General features: G+C 29.2%; 2 protein-coding genes across 2 annotated transcripts in view; one reads left to right on the top strand and one right to left on the bottom strand.

Annotated features, from left to right (window-relative positions):
- Window positions 1-14,858, bottom strand: part of LOC111686666 (electron transfer flavoprotein beta subunit lysine methyltransferase-like) — a 51,819-nt gene that overhangs the window by 24,910 nt on the left and 12,051 nt on the right. The gene's annotated exons all lie outside the window — the stretch shown is intronic.
- Window positions 7,910-9,399, top strand: LOC124420487. Its single transcript, XM_046953380.1, has one exon. The coding sequence runs from the start codon at window positions 8,011-8,013 to the stop codon at window positions 9,307-9,309; it is 1,299 nt and encodes a 432-aa protein (XP_046809336.1). The 5' UTR covers window positions 7,910-8,010; the 3' UTR covers window positions 9,310-9,399.

Genomic DNA, 14,858 nt, shown 5'->3' with positions numbered 1-14,858 from the left:
TTGGCAGGATCAAGTGGGTTGGTTTGTCAAAATAACAAAAGTAAATTAATTAAAGTGTTTGTTTTGTAACCGGCAGTGTTTGCCGTTGGCTACGCTATTGCTTTTGCCGATCTTACCTTAATAAGGGCAAAAGGAGATTTTCTGAATAAAATTCAAGGCAATGTAGTTGCCGATTTGAGTCTTAGTCTTAATCTTATTCCATACATGCACTTATTCTAATTTCGACAGTTGCAACTTGAAGAGTTGACCAATCAGGTTGTCTTCAAATTGGGGAATTGAGTGACTTTAATAATGTCACTCAAACACCAATATGATCCCTTTAAGCATTCGTCACATTTCATTCAAGTGCAGCTTGATCGATTTTGTTTATGTTTGGAGTGTGCGGTGTATGTGTATGTACGTGTGTGTGTTGATGTTTTTGTACAGTGGTGTGTAATGCAAGAGCACACTACACCCTCGCCCTTAAGAGAAAAATTAGGGGATTGATTTTTCTAAGTACATGCATGGTAACAATCAATTTTATAATATTTCTTATAAAAAAATAGTTTTACAATTACATATATTTCTCTTTATATATATAAATCTTAATATTAAAATTAGTTAGTAAAAATTTCTGATAAACTTATAAAATAGAATTAAATGGTTTTAATTGATTATTGTGAAATAGTTTGGTTTTTCCATTATAGTCTATTGAAGTATTTACTCCATTTCTACTTATAATTCTATATGGACCCTTATACGGACTTTGGTTCTTCTTCCTATTTTCTACTTTTAATAATACTAGATCACCTACTTCTAAATTTAACTTATTTTCATATTTATTATTTAATGTTCTTTTTTCTTTGGTTTTGTTAATTATATTTTTGGCTTTATCTAATGCGAATTGTAATCTAACTCGTAGCTCTTGTACATAATCATCATAATTGTAAATTTTATTTTTGTTTATATTAAAAGTATCAGATGGCAAGCATGGCAATTTACCATATACTAATTCAAAAGGTGAATAACCTGTATCTATATGAGGAGCTGTATTATAAGCGAACGTAAAATATGGAATCCATTTGTCCCATTCATAATCATTTGCTGTTGTCAGCAAAAATTCATTAAGAACTCTATGGTTTCTTTCAACTGAACCTAACGTTTCATGGTGGTATGGTGTTGAAAATATTTGTTTAATTTGAAGTAATGAGCATACATTGCTCATTAACTCATTTACAAATTCTGTTCCTCTATCAGATTTAAGTACTTTAAACTGTCCATACTTTAGAATAAATTGTTCAACTAGTGTTTTTGCTGTAGTGAGTGCATCTTTAGTTGACATTGGGTGTGCAACAACAAATTTTGTTAATTCACATTGCATTGTAAGTATGTATCGGTACTCGTTTGAAATACGAAGAGGACCTACAGTGTCGATTGAAATCACTTCAAAACTATTGTTAGGTGTATTTGTTTGTACAAGTGGTTCTTTAATGTGTTTTGTTTGTTTGTTTTTACTACATTTGTCGCAATACGATACAAATTTCTTAACCATCCTACTCATATTTTTCCATATGTATCGTTGTTTTAGTTTTATAATTGTTTTTCTTATTCCCAAATGACCTGAATATGTCATGTTGTGGAATTCGTCAATCAGTTTATATTTCAATACGTCGTCTGTAATTTTTATTGGAGGCTTAAATATCAATATTTTTAATTGAGGACTTTTATTATTAATTTTTATGTTCTCATAAATTTCCTTAAATTTTTCTTTTGTATACAAATCAAATATTTTATCTTCATTTGAAAGCGCTAATTCTTTTATATTTTCTCTATTCATTTTAGATATCAGTTTCCTCAGAATCGAATCTAGTTTCGCTGAGTTTTCGCTGAATCTTGTATGCATATAATTATTTTTGTTTTCAATATTTTGGGTTCGAGATTTCTTCATATTCGAAACGGGTTTCGTTGAATTATCATCACGACCTATGTGCACAATATTATTTTCTATATATATATTCAAATTCTCTACATTCTCAATATTATTAAATTGCAATTTGTTTATATTTTTGACGTCATTAATGGAGGTGCATTCCCATATGTGAAGTTGATCAGGCTTCTGAGATGTGCATTTCTCCAGTTTATTTTCTTCTACACGTGTATTTTCTAATTCATTAACATCATTTCTCTTATCTAATTCTTTCTTTGCCTCATTTTCTTTATTCTTCATGCCTCTTGTTGTTACTAAAACTTTTTTTGTTTTTCGTCATATTCCTGTGGTATCATTTGTTTAAGTACATCTGAGTTAATTTCTATTCTGGAAAGTGCGTCTGCATTTGTATTCATTTTGCCCTTTTTATAGACAATTGAAAAATCATAGTCACACAGATCTAGTCTAATTCTAGTCATTTTTGATGAAGGATTCTTATGTGAAAATAGTGAAATTAATGGTCGGTGGTCCGTTACTACTATAAATTGTCTACCATATAAATAAGGTTTAAAGAAATTTATGCCCCAATGGATTGCTAAAAGTTCTTTTTCTATTATAGGTTTATTAATGTCGTGTTTTTGTAAAGATTTACTAGCGTATGAAATTGGTAGGTCTTGTCCAATGTCTCCTTGTGATAAAACTGCTCCTAGTGCGTAATTTGAAGCATCTGTGGTAAGTATGAAAGGTCTGTATCTGGTAAATTGGGTATTGTAATATTGGTGGATTAGTTAATTTTTCTTTTAGTGTGTCAAAAGCACTTTGACATTCATTGGTCCATTCGAATTTAACTGATTTCTTTAATAAAGAATTTAATTGTTTTGCAATATCTGCAAAATTTGGTATGAATTTTCTATAATAGTTACAAAATGCAACAAATCTTCTAACTTCGTCTGTATTTTTGGGTATAGGGTAATTTTTGACTATTTCGTATTTAGATGGATCTGTTCTTACACCGTCTTTAGTAATAAGATGACCCAAATAAACTACTTCTGGTCTCAAAAAACAACATTTTTGTGGATTTAGTTTCAGATTATATCTATGAAGTCTATCAAGAACCTTGACAAGATTTTGGTTGTGATGATTTAAGCTGCAACCATATACTATTATATCGTCTACGTACAGAAAAGCTTCAGAATCCAATCCAGACAATGCTATTGTAAGCATTCTTTGAAAACTATTCGATGATACTTTCAAACCGAATGGGAGTCGTTTAAATTGAAAATGACCATGTGGAGTGGAAAATGCTGTAAGTGGTCTTGAATCCTTTTCAAGCTCAATTTGGTGAAATGAACTAGTCATATCGAGCGTCGAAAACCATTTTGCTCTTCCCAGTTTGTCCAAGACATCTTCTAATCTAGTTAGTGGAAATTTATCATTGACTATTTTGTCATTCAATTTTCTAAAGTCTACTACAAGTCTCCATTTCTTTTTATCCTCAGTATTATTTTTCGGTACTAAAAGGAGTGGAGCATTATATGGACTAACTGATGGTTCTATTATATCCTCGTTAAGCATCTTCTGTACTTGTTCATTTATTATTTGTGTATGTGAATGTGGAAGTCTATAATTTTTTATATACACTGGTGTATTATCAGAAGTTGTGATATTCTGTTTATAAAAATTATTTACTGTTAAACTTTCATCATCTAAATGAAATACATTTTGATATTTTCTAAAAATTTCTATTAATTGTTTTTTTGCATGTTCGTCACTATTGTTTATGTTAAGTGTATTTAGTATTTTGTTAAAACGCTCGTCATTGTTTATGTTATTGTAATTTAATATGTCATAATTTTTAAGTGGGTCAGTCTGGAGTTGAATGCCTTTTAATGTTACAGTAGAGTTCGTTGTATTTAAAATTTTTATATGTGTCATTCCGTTTTTGGGTGCTATCGAATTACTTAAGAAAATTCCGTCTTCTAACTCATTATTAAATATGACACTATCCTCATTTATATTTAATTTTACTGGTTGTATAATTTCTGTTCTTGGTGGTATTGTTATTGTTAATTCACTATATGTTTTTGTTTGCATAGGCAAAATTATTGTTGTATTGTTTACAAATAAAGTTAATGTAAATGTTTCATAATCAATTTTACAAAAATATTTCTTTAAAAAGTCTCGACCAATAATACCATCAGTTTCAATTGGAAAATCTGTATCTACTAGTTGAAATGTATGTTTACATTCTATGTTTGTTAAATTTAGATTAAGGTCAATAGTTCCTATCGAATTTATTTCCTGATTTGTGATACCTGTTAGTTTACATCTTTCTTCTGGATAATATTCTTCATTTTCGAAATATTTGTTCATACGGCATAGTGATATGTCGGCACCTGTGTCGACAAGAAATGTTAATGTTTTATTTTTGTATGTGACAGTAATGAAATTTGTATTATTTTCAGTTAATTTAAAAATCCTTAATTTTGGCTTTCCGGAATATTCTCGTATTCCGAGCCTTCCATGTTTCCCGTGTCGTTTATTGCACGTATATATCTTCTGTCTCTGTTAGTGCTGTTATTATTATTATTATTCCTAGTTGTATTATTGTTATTTGTGTTGTTAAAATTGCTTTTCCTAATATTTGTGTTACTGTCATTATTTGACCTAAAACTGTTGTTATTGCTACTTGTCCTGATATTATTGTTTTGTCTGAAATTGTTGTTATTTGGTCTGTAATTGCTGTTATTCTGTCTATAATTGTTGTTAATTGGTCTATAACTATTATTATTATTATTATTAGACCTATAATTGTTATTATTAAAATTTTGTCTATTTGGTCTAAAGTTATTGGTTTGCCTATAACCTCTCTCAAAATGCATAATAGAGCTTGGGTTTGTTTTTTGCTCATTTTCTAATTCGAGAGCAAGTTCTGTTGCTTCTTGAAGATTTTTGGGACGTGCAGCAAAAATTGCTGTTTTTAAATTGTCATTTATGCCCCTTTAAATGATTCAAGGGCTAGCTTATTATTCAGGGTAATTATTACATTTTTCTCCGGTTCTGTGGCATCATTTCCCAACTCTTCAATTCCTAATTTATTAAGGTTATCTATTATATCAGTCAATCTGTCCCTGTAGTTATTTACCGTTAAATTTCTTTGGTACAAATTGTTTAACCTATCCTGTAGTTGTGGAATTGTTTTGTTATTTCTGTATCTTTGCTGTAAAGCACTCTTCAATGCGTCAAAAGTCTCAGGCACAGCAACAACACCAATAGCCGTTCTAACATTTGAAGTTAGTTTCGCATGGAAAACGTACTGAAGGAAATCTTTTTTAGCTACTTCTGATAATGTCTTATATATGAGATCACCTGTCACCATAAAACATTCTAGTTCGTTGAAATTTCCTGAGAATAATGGGAGAGTTTTGGAAGTTGTTTCTAAACTAAATGCCGCCATGATGAATTCCTTTTCTTCTTGCATTTGGGCCTTGTTTAAAAATTCTATTATTGTTTTACATAAATTATTAAATTCTATTTTCAGTGCAACTGTATTCTCAGTGTCACCTTCTATTTCTAATGCTGTCTGAAAACCTTCTTTAATATCTTCTATAATATTTAATTTTTCCTTTATGGTCTTTTTTTGTATATTTTCTATTGGGACTTTTCTTTAGATTTGCCCAAATATCTTTTAATTTTTTCACAAATTCCTCCATAAATCATATTTTTATTACTACATACTACTACACATATATATATTTTCTATTTATTTTATTACAAAAAAATTTTTTTTTTTTTTTTTTTATAATCTTTTATATATCTGTTATAGCATTGCTATTAACAGTGTTATTATTAACAGTAGCCACCTTTTTCTTGACATAATCTTTAAAATATTTATTTATTCTATATACTATGAATATAATAATTGCAATTATTATTAAAAAGAATTGTTTATCAATCTCCTCTTTATTTTCTGATTGATTATTGTTATTGATTATATTCTCTTCCACTGTTACCTCTTTACTTTGAGGTCTTCCCATTTTTTTTTATCTCTATCTTAATTTTATCTATCTCTGTCCAAATTTCTTGAGCTTTTTCCCATGCAATTGGGTTTTGCTCGTCTCTGACAATTCTAAGGTTTTCTGCTAATTTCTTTCTTAACCTGACCAGACGTCCACCTCTCTTTTTTTTATTCTGGTGTCTATCTTTGGGATTGTTGTCAATTTGTCATCTTTTAACTTTTCCTGTCTTCTTTTATATTCCTCCAAAGTTAGTTTTTGAGGTCCTAATCTGGCTGGGACGTATTTAGGAATGTCTTCTGTTATGCCCAAAGGTACATATTCTTCCATCTTAATAAGGGCAGGATAGAGATTTGCACGATCGCCATGTGGTGGTTTTAGATTGGCAGGATCAAGTGGGTTGGTTTGTCAAAATAACAAAAGTAAATTAATTAAAGAGTTTGTTTTGTAACCGGCAGTGTTTGCCGTTGGCTACGCTATTGCTTTTGCCGATCTTACCTTAATAAGGGCAAAAGGAGATTTTCTGAATAAAATTCAAGGCAATGTAGTTGCCGATTTGAGTCTTAGTCTTAATCTTATTCCATACATGCACTTATTCTAATTTCGACAGTTGCAACTTGAAGAGTTGACCAATCAGGTTGTCTTCAAATTGGGGAATTGAGTGACTTTAATAATGTCACTCAAACACCAATATGATCCCTTTAAGCATTCGTCACATTTCATTCAAGTGCAGCTTGATCGATTTTGTTTATGTTTGGAGTGTGCGGTGTATGTGTATGTACGTGTGTGTGTTGATGTTTTTGTACAGTGGTGTGTAATGCAAGAGCACACTACAAAGTACATATTTCTAATAAGTTTTTCAGCAACAGTTATAGTCGAACTAGTGTTCAATGAAACGTATGAATTCTAGAACTCGTTGAAAATCTTAAAAACAGTTTGTACACAAAAAAGTAGTTAAAAGTTTTTGAGTCGAAAATGAAATCTTTTTTAATTTAACTTCTTTTTAATTTTTTCTCTAAGTGAGACAGGTAAATAATATAGGTAGAATGTACAGATTCCTAGCTTCCATTTGATACCAATATTATCATTATAAAATACATATAAATATTTTAAATATTCGTTTGTAGTCCTTTAAACTTTGAAATCCTTTTATAAGGACATAAAAATCGGAGTACGCAATTCTATAAGTGGAATCTATTTTCACATAATTATCAACTTTTGTATGTGTGAATGTTTTTTTCAAAATTGTTACAGGGTGTAATATGAAGAAAATTATTGTAAAAAGCAATAGTAACATCCAGTTCCCTTTTATTCGAATAACCGAATAATTTTTAATTATCCGATTATTAACCGGCTAACGTAAAACCTCAAATAATTATTTGACGAATAAACCGAAGAAGACAAAAACCCGAATAATTGAATACCCTACTAATTATACAAGGAGCCTGGATACCTACAATAAATAGTGTACAAAAATAATTTAACAAAAATTTATAAGAGTGTAGTTTATTTATTGTCTCTCCTGTAAAATTTAAAAAAATGTTCGATAGGACCGTTTGCGTTTTAGGTGACGATATATACTTTGGCCTCTGAGTTAAATATTTGTTTGCTTGTGTATTTAAACAATTTCTGATTTCCTGTGAATATATTTAATTCTTTAGCAATTTAATAAGTATTAAATTTCATTCATCGCATATTAATCGGTATCACTGTAAGAAGATACAGTTAAATGTCCCCAATTAACAAACATATCCATATATACACGTTACATTATTACATAGCATCCTGTCAAGCTAGTAGTTGCACTTGATTGGTCGCCTTGTTCAGTTTGTCGCATAGAGATCAAGGTCGATCATTTGGAATATTTTATTTAGGCTAATTATGTTTAACAAAGTATGTATGCTTCTTTATTCCTGTTCTGTTATAGTGAGAATCTTCTTTAAACTTCCTTAACTGCACTTGACTATAAATATTGTGGTCACTGCAAAAGTTTGTTACAGTTTTGCAGCATCTACTATACAAGCGCAGTTAAAATTTTTCAAAAAAAAAGTATAAAGTTTAAATTTTTAAAAATTACAAAAAAAAAATATGTGGTTATATTTATTCAGCATATTAACAATCGGAAGTGCTCAATCGTTGACAATTGGCTATCCATTCCGATCACTATTGGCTCATGATTCTAGGCATGGTCAATTGAAAGAAAAAAATACAGCTACCCAAGGATTTTTAGTTTATTTGGACAATAGCGGAATTGAACGTATAGTTAGCTATAATTATGCTGAACCAGTTTATGCCATACACCAAATCAGTTATATAAATAGGGAAGGTCCCATACTTCAAGCGTTAGGACCAGCTGAATCCAGTGATATCAATAAAGCTCAAGAGGCACATTTTCGTGGATGGTCCTTACAACAATATCAAGTTTTAAAACGAGAAATTGATCTGTTGAGAGAAGAAGGCAAGGAGCCTTCAGCTGAAACATTATTGAAATTCATACCATTGGAAAAAATTGCTCTTACAGCGGACTATTCAAAAATAGCGGAGCTCCCAGAAATAAAGCAAATACGAGAAGAGCATTTGAATATTTGGAAACAGGTATCTCAGGGGAATGAACATAAAATTATAGAAAACCAGGCTAATGACAAAATTGATGAAATAAAAAAATCGGATGTTCTAGATTCAAACGCTAAAACCAACATTTCACCAAATGATAGTGAAAATAAATTCATTATAAATCATACAAACATAACTAAATTATCGGATGAGATGAAAACTGAAAAATCAGAAATAAGTTTTGCTACTAAAATCGGCACTGAAAGTGAAATCGAAAGAAGAGCAGCATCTGAATTGAATGCTACAGATTTGAATATATCCTCGCCAGAGAAAATACCATATAATATAGGAAAACTCATGGAAGATATTACAAATGAAACCCTAACAGAATCTAAAGAAAATTTTCCATCAATAGAAGAGCCCAACCAAAAGGAATCAAGTAAAGTGAACATTGATCAAACATTAGTAAAAGTACAACCACTGCAGGTTCTTGACACACCAGAAGTTTTGAAAGTACGTGAAGAGCATTTAAGTCTAGTTAAGCAAGCAAATAATGAATATAATGTTCAAAAGAATACACAAAGTGAATTGGAAAAACTAATTTCGACAGCTCCTAAAATTTATGTGCCTCAACAGGCTGTTGATACTGCTGAAGTTATGCGGGCTAGAGATGAACACTTACGCATTGTTGCTGAAGCCATTCGAAGGGTTAAATTGGCTCAAGGACAGCAACAGCAGCAGGAAATTACAACAAAACCGTCCAATATAAATGATTCGAAGGAAATGGAAAACTCAGAATTATTCTTAAATTCAGAACAGGATTTACAAATTTAAATATGTGATTACTTTTATGACAAAATTTCGTTAAATTGATTATTGTTTATGTTGTGGTCTAAATAAATATAATATTTTATTAAAAATCTACTGAAAATCGATAAATTTTAATTAAATTGATACCTTTTGAGATCAAAATATTCGTAATTGTAGGCGTGGCATACTGTTCGGACCCATCTACTAAATACTTTTCTCATTTTGAAGAATTTACTTCCTAAATTTCATATTTTGATTCCATGACTGGTCAAAAAACAAGCTTTTAAGATGGTAGCGGTTCTAGAGGAACCAGTTCTAATGAACCCCTCGTGAAATTTTAAAATTACTGAAATCAATTCCATGTTTATCGTACTTCAGATATTATCATATGCCGTAAAATAAAGAGGATTTCGAAATGTTTTCTCATATATAATTATTAATTGTTTAATTAATTTATATTGAATTTTATTATCATACTAGTTGCACCCACTGAAAATTCGTCCATTTTTTCTAAATGTCAAAGTTTTTCATATAAAATTTGTAGATTCTAGTTCTAATAGTTTTAGATATACGAATTTTTCTTATACATTTTTATGGGGGTTCCAAGCCCCCGGTGAAAGTCCGACCTTTTCCCCTAAATGTTTAAATGAATATTAAAGTTTTCGAGCAAAATTTGAAGAATATACTTTTATTACTTCCTATTTGATGTCTCTAATTATTATATTTTCTCAGATATAATGATTTAATATTTTCTTAATATGGGGGGATTGGAATGTGGCACGCTTACTATAACAACTAATCCCATTTTGTCCATAAATATTTATGGATGTCGAAATTTTCCATAAAAAGTTTTAGGCTTTTAATGAGGGTTTAAGTTAATTATAGACTGAGCTCTTCCGAATAAAAAAAATTAAAGGAACATCTTTTCGGATTTTTATAATTTATAAACTAATTTCTTGTTCTGCTTTTACATTATACCATACGTAATATGATCTGTCAAAATATAATGTAGAAGAGAACGGATGGGATAGTACAAACGTAATATGTAATGAAACCATTACACATTGAGAGAAGATACGGATGGGAAATTCGATAGTCGTATAGCTCTCTTTATTTTTTGAAATAATTAAATATATGCTTGTCGCTATAGATCAGTGATGTATGTAAACACATACAAAAAGAAAACAAACGGCTGTTTCCATTCTAGCGCTAATTTGGAAAGGATATCATATATATTTTGCTATTGTTAAATTTCTGAATGGGACCTTATATGGGTGAAATAATGGACCGATCATTATAAAATTTGGTAAGAAATTAATTGTTCGTATAAAACTTGTTTATATCGCATACTGGTATGTTTTTACAGTTATGACTGTTAAAACTGTATTCCGAGGGGTCACTTGTATAGGCTAGACCGATATTGCCCATTTTCACTACTAAATAAACTGCAGAACAGAAAATCGATTTCAATGAAATTTAAATTCACCAAAGGAAAAATTTTTCAAAAATCTCTATCGGTTCATGCTGTAAGTGCAATTGTTATCTTAAATGTTTAATTTCACAACGAATGTTTAAGTCGGGGACCAAAAATACTTTTCTAAAATATATAGAAGCTCCTGAATCCGAATAAGAATGTGTTTATCACATCAGATTTTTGTAATATATTAGTCTAAAGTTTAAATAAGAACAAAACCCGCTATTCGCTATATTTGGGACATCATATTCTTGGGTTTCAACTTTTTTTTCTATTGTTGTCTGTCTGTGTTATTTAGTCAGTCAGTGACTTGGTAACAAATAAATATTAGTTTATAATTAGAACTCAAAAATCTAACAGTTTTTACAATGTAAATAAATCTAATCAATCTATAAAAATTATTTTCATCATACAATTTGGATAATAAACATTGTCTGTCTAATATGTATTTACATTTACCAAAGTCCCTTAGAGTCGGTACAAATAAGTAAGTATGTAGGTAAGTCACAGTATATTTTATGATTACAAACAAAAAAAATGTGACAAAATGTCAATCAACTTGAAAGGTTGGAATATTTTAATAAGCTTCTTCATGTTTCGTTGTTGTTTTATGTGATTTTTGCGATAAGAAATCATGTTTTCATTTGATTTTATATGTCACTTGGAGATATTTACACAATTCTCCATATTGAAGTGTATTTCATTTGCGAATCGTATGATAATTGTGGAATAAGAATAAAAAACTGTTAAACAGAGATTCATGGTCACGTGATTTGGAGTAAAGACCTCTTTTATTTATTTATTTATGCATGTATTTTATTTTTTTTGTACTAGTATTTGTTTTGGTAATTTTATGATCGTTGACTGATTGTTAATACAATGTTTTTTTATGCCATATAAAATACCTAATTAATTCAAAATATTTTTGGGATGAGTAGTTTTGTTTTCAAATATTTTCACCATTTTGAAATTGCAAATTTTATTTACGCTGCATTCCTGTTATCCTTCACCGTTAAATTTGCAATACATAGCATTTAAAAAGTTCATTGAACCACGGTTGTTCATCTTTGTTTTTCGTTTAAATTTGAATCGATTGTTTTTCAATCATTGTTTTGAAATTATGTATATATTGTGAATGTAAATTATAATATTCTAGATATGAACTGCTATAACTAACCTTCACCTACAAACAATTTTACGCATTATTTTTAAAAATTTTTTAAGCTACGTTTTAATTTTTCGCAATCAAATTCGGAATATGCGAATTACAATAAACTGAAATAACTCAACTTAAAAAAAGGTTTTAGACCAAGGTACTATTGGACAGTAGACCATACACAATTTTTCAGTTCTATTGGCCAAGAGGTGCCGGAGTTAAAGGGGTCAAAGTTGGACATTTATGTCTTTCGTTCTAAACCACTTTTTGTTGTTTTGTTTTGAAAACAAACCTATAATAAACAAGTAAGAGTTCTATATTCGTCTGTGCCGAATTTTATATATCTCTCACCATGACGTGACGTTAAAAAAAACAATCAGTACCAAAAAGTCCTCTTTTATCGGTTATTACTTACACCGGTCCTACATGCTTAATTTCATGTTTCTAATTACAATTTTATAGAAAATTTAAAAAGTATCTTTTGAAAAAGAAAAAAAAGTGCCCTTTTATGGGTTCTCGCCTAATCTGGGCTCAACATACTTAATATCGTGTTCAAGGTTCATTATTAAAGAAAATTCAAAAAATATCTTTTTGTACTGAAAAACTACCAACAAGTCCATTTTTATATGTTCTCATATAATCAGGTCCCTATATATCTAATTTTATATCTCTAGGTTCAATATTACAGCAAATTCAAAAAGTAAAAATTCCCGTTTTATTGGTTTTCACCATTTGTAGAACGAAAAGGTACCAAAAAGTTCCTTTTTATGGGTTCTCACATAATCAGGGCTCTACATAATTGCATGTTTCTAGGTTCAATATTATAGGAAATTAAAAAAATTACCAGCATCTCGTATGGATGCTACGATTGCTATGGAACGATCATGCAGATGTCAAATTAGGAAATTGATTTGTGTAGTTACAAACATAATCTCGATGACGTAAATTTTTATAATAAACTAAAATTGATGACTCTAAATCAGAAGTATGATCAATATTAAGTCAGTTTAAAAAAAAATTAGCAGAATGATCTAATACACACTGAAAATACTCATGTCCAATTTTATCGAAATATTATCATTAAATAATGAATTATGTGGTATTCAGTGGTTTTCAGAAATACACATTTGTTAAACTTTGATTGTAAATTTGAACTTATTATTTATAAATGGTGCTATGGGAGTTGTGACCAATTATGGACCAAATGCACACATAATAAATTTTATTCCAATTGCTTTATTAATTAATGAAGTACGTGCGATTAAGTGATTTGCGGAAGTTGACTTAATTATATGCTATGACCTATAGTGGACCGACTGTTCATATTATATTTTCATGTTCACAATTTTGTGTTGATACCGATATATTTGAGAGAGTTATTAACAATAACCTAATTTCCGGGAATATGGGGCTATATGAAATATTGGATCAACATACTTGATCTATGATAGAAAAATATGTTGTGTATCAAAATGCAGCGTAATATTTTTGTGAACCGTTTTTGCATATTTTTTCCAAACCAAAATGTCTGACCGTTTAAATATGAATGTTAAACAGATAGATAGATAGATAGATAGATAGATAGATAGATAGATAGATAGATAGATAGATAGATAGATTGATAGATAGATAGATAGATAGATAGATAGATAGATAGATAGATAGATAGATAGATAGATAGATAGATAGATAGATTGATAGATAGATAGATAGATAGATAGATAGATAGATAGATAGATAGATAGATAGATAGATAGATAGATAGATAGATAGATAGATAGATAGATAGATAGATAGATAGATAGATAGATATATAGATAGATAGATAGATAGATAGATAGATATATATATATATTATTTAGACAGTTTCTCTTTGATTAAATCAGCATGTTCACAAGTTAAATTGTTATTTATTGATATATTCAGTAAGTCATTATAATCAAATTTAAGTAAAACGGATATATATGGAAACATTGCCATATAGGTCTAGATAGATAGATAGATAGATAGATAGATAGATAGATAGATAGATAGATAGATAGATAGATAGATAGATAGATAGATAGATAGATAGATAGATAGATAGATAGATAGATAGATAGATAGATAGATAGATGGATAGATAGATAGATAGATAGATAGATAGATAGATAGATAGATACATAGATAGATAGATAGATAGATACATAGATAGATAGATAGATAGATAGATAGATAGATAGATAGATAGATAGATAGATAGATAGATAGATAGATAGATAGATAGATAGATAGATAGATAGATAGATATATTATTTAGACAGTTTCTCTTTCATTAAATCAGCATGTTCACAAGTTAAATTGTTATTTATTGATATATTCAGTAAGTCATTATAATCATATTTAAGTATAACGGATATATATGGGAATATTGCCATATAGGTCTACACAAGCTTCAATTATTGCGGAACACAAATTGAAAAACCCATTTCGAAAATTTGAAAATTCCCTACAAAAAGAAAACTATTTAATTTATGTCGATTAAACAATTTGACAGATGTTGTTAATTGTATATAAATTGGGTTTTCAAATTGTATGAATCACAGCTGGTCTATATTTATATATAGTACTTAATACTTAGTTAATAAAATATAATTTATAATTTCAAATAAAACACCTATTACTAAATATTAGATTAGTGCACACAAATTATATTTATGTACTCCTATATATTATGAGATGTATTCATTACTATTGATAAAAATAATTTGCACTTTGTGATTACAATTCAGAGATAAGGCTCACTTTTTCCGTTAAGGGAGGTGTGTCTGCAAATTAAACCTAATAGAATGATGAAATTCTATGCCAATTTTTAAATAGGAACAACTCAAGATAATTACTTGTATTGGTTTTAGCTGACTTAATAAATACTCTACAATATGTGAATAGATTTTAGAAAAACAC

This window comes from Lucilia cuprina, chromosome 6 (genome assembly GCF_022045245.1).
Source record: "Lucilia cuprina isolate Lc7/37 chromosome 6, ASM2204524v1, whole genome shotgun sequence".
NCBI classification, from domain to species: Eukaryota; Metazoa; Arthropoda; class Insecta; order Diptera; family Calliphoridae; genus Lucilia; species Lucilia cuprina.
Note: the sequence above shows the minus strand (reverse complement) of the source record. Positions and strands in the feature narration are given on the sequence as shown.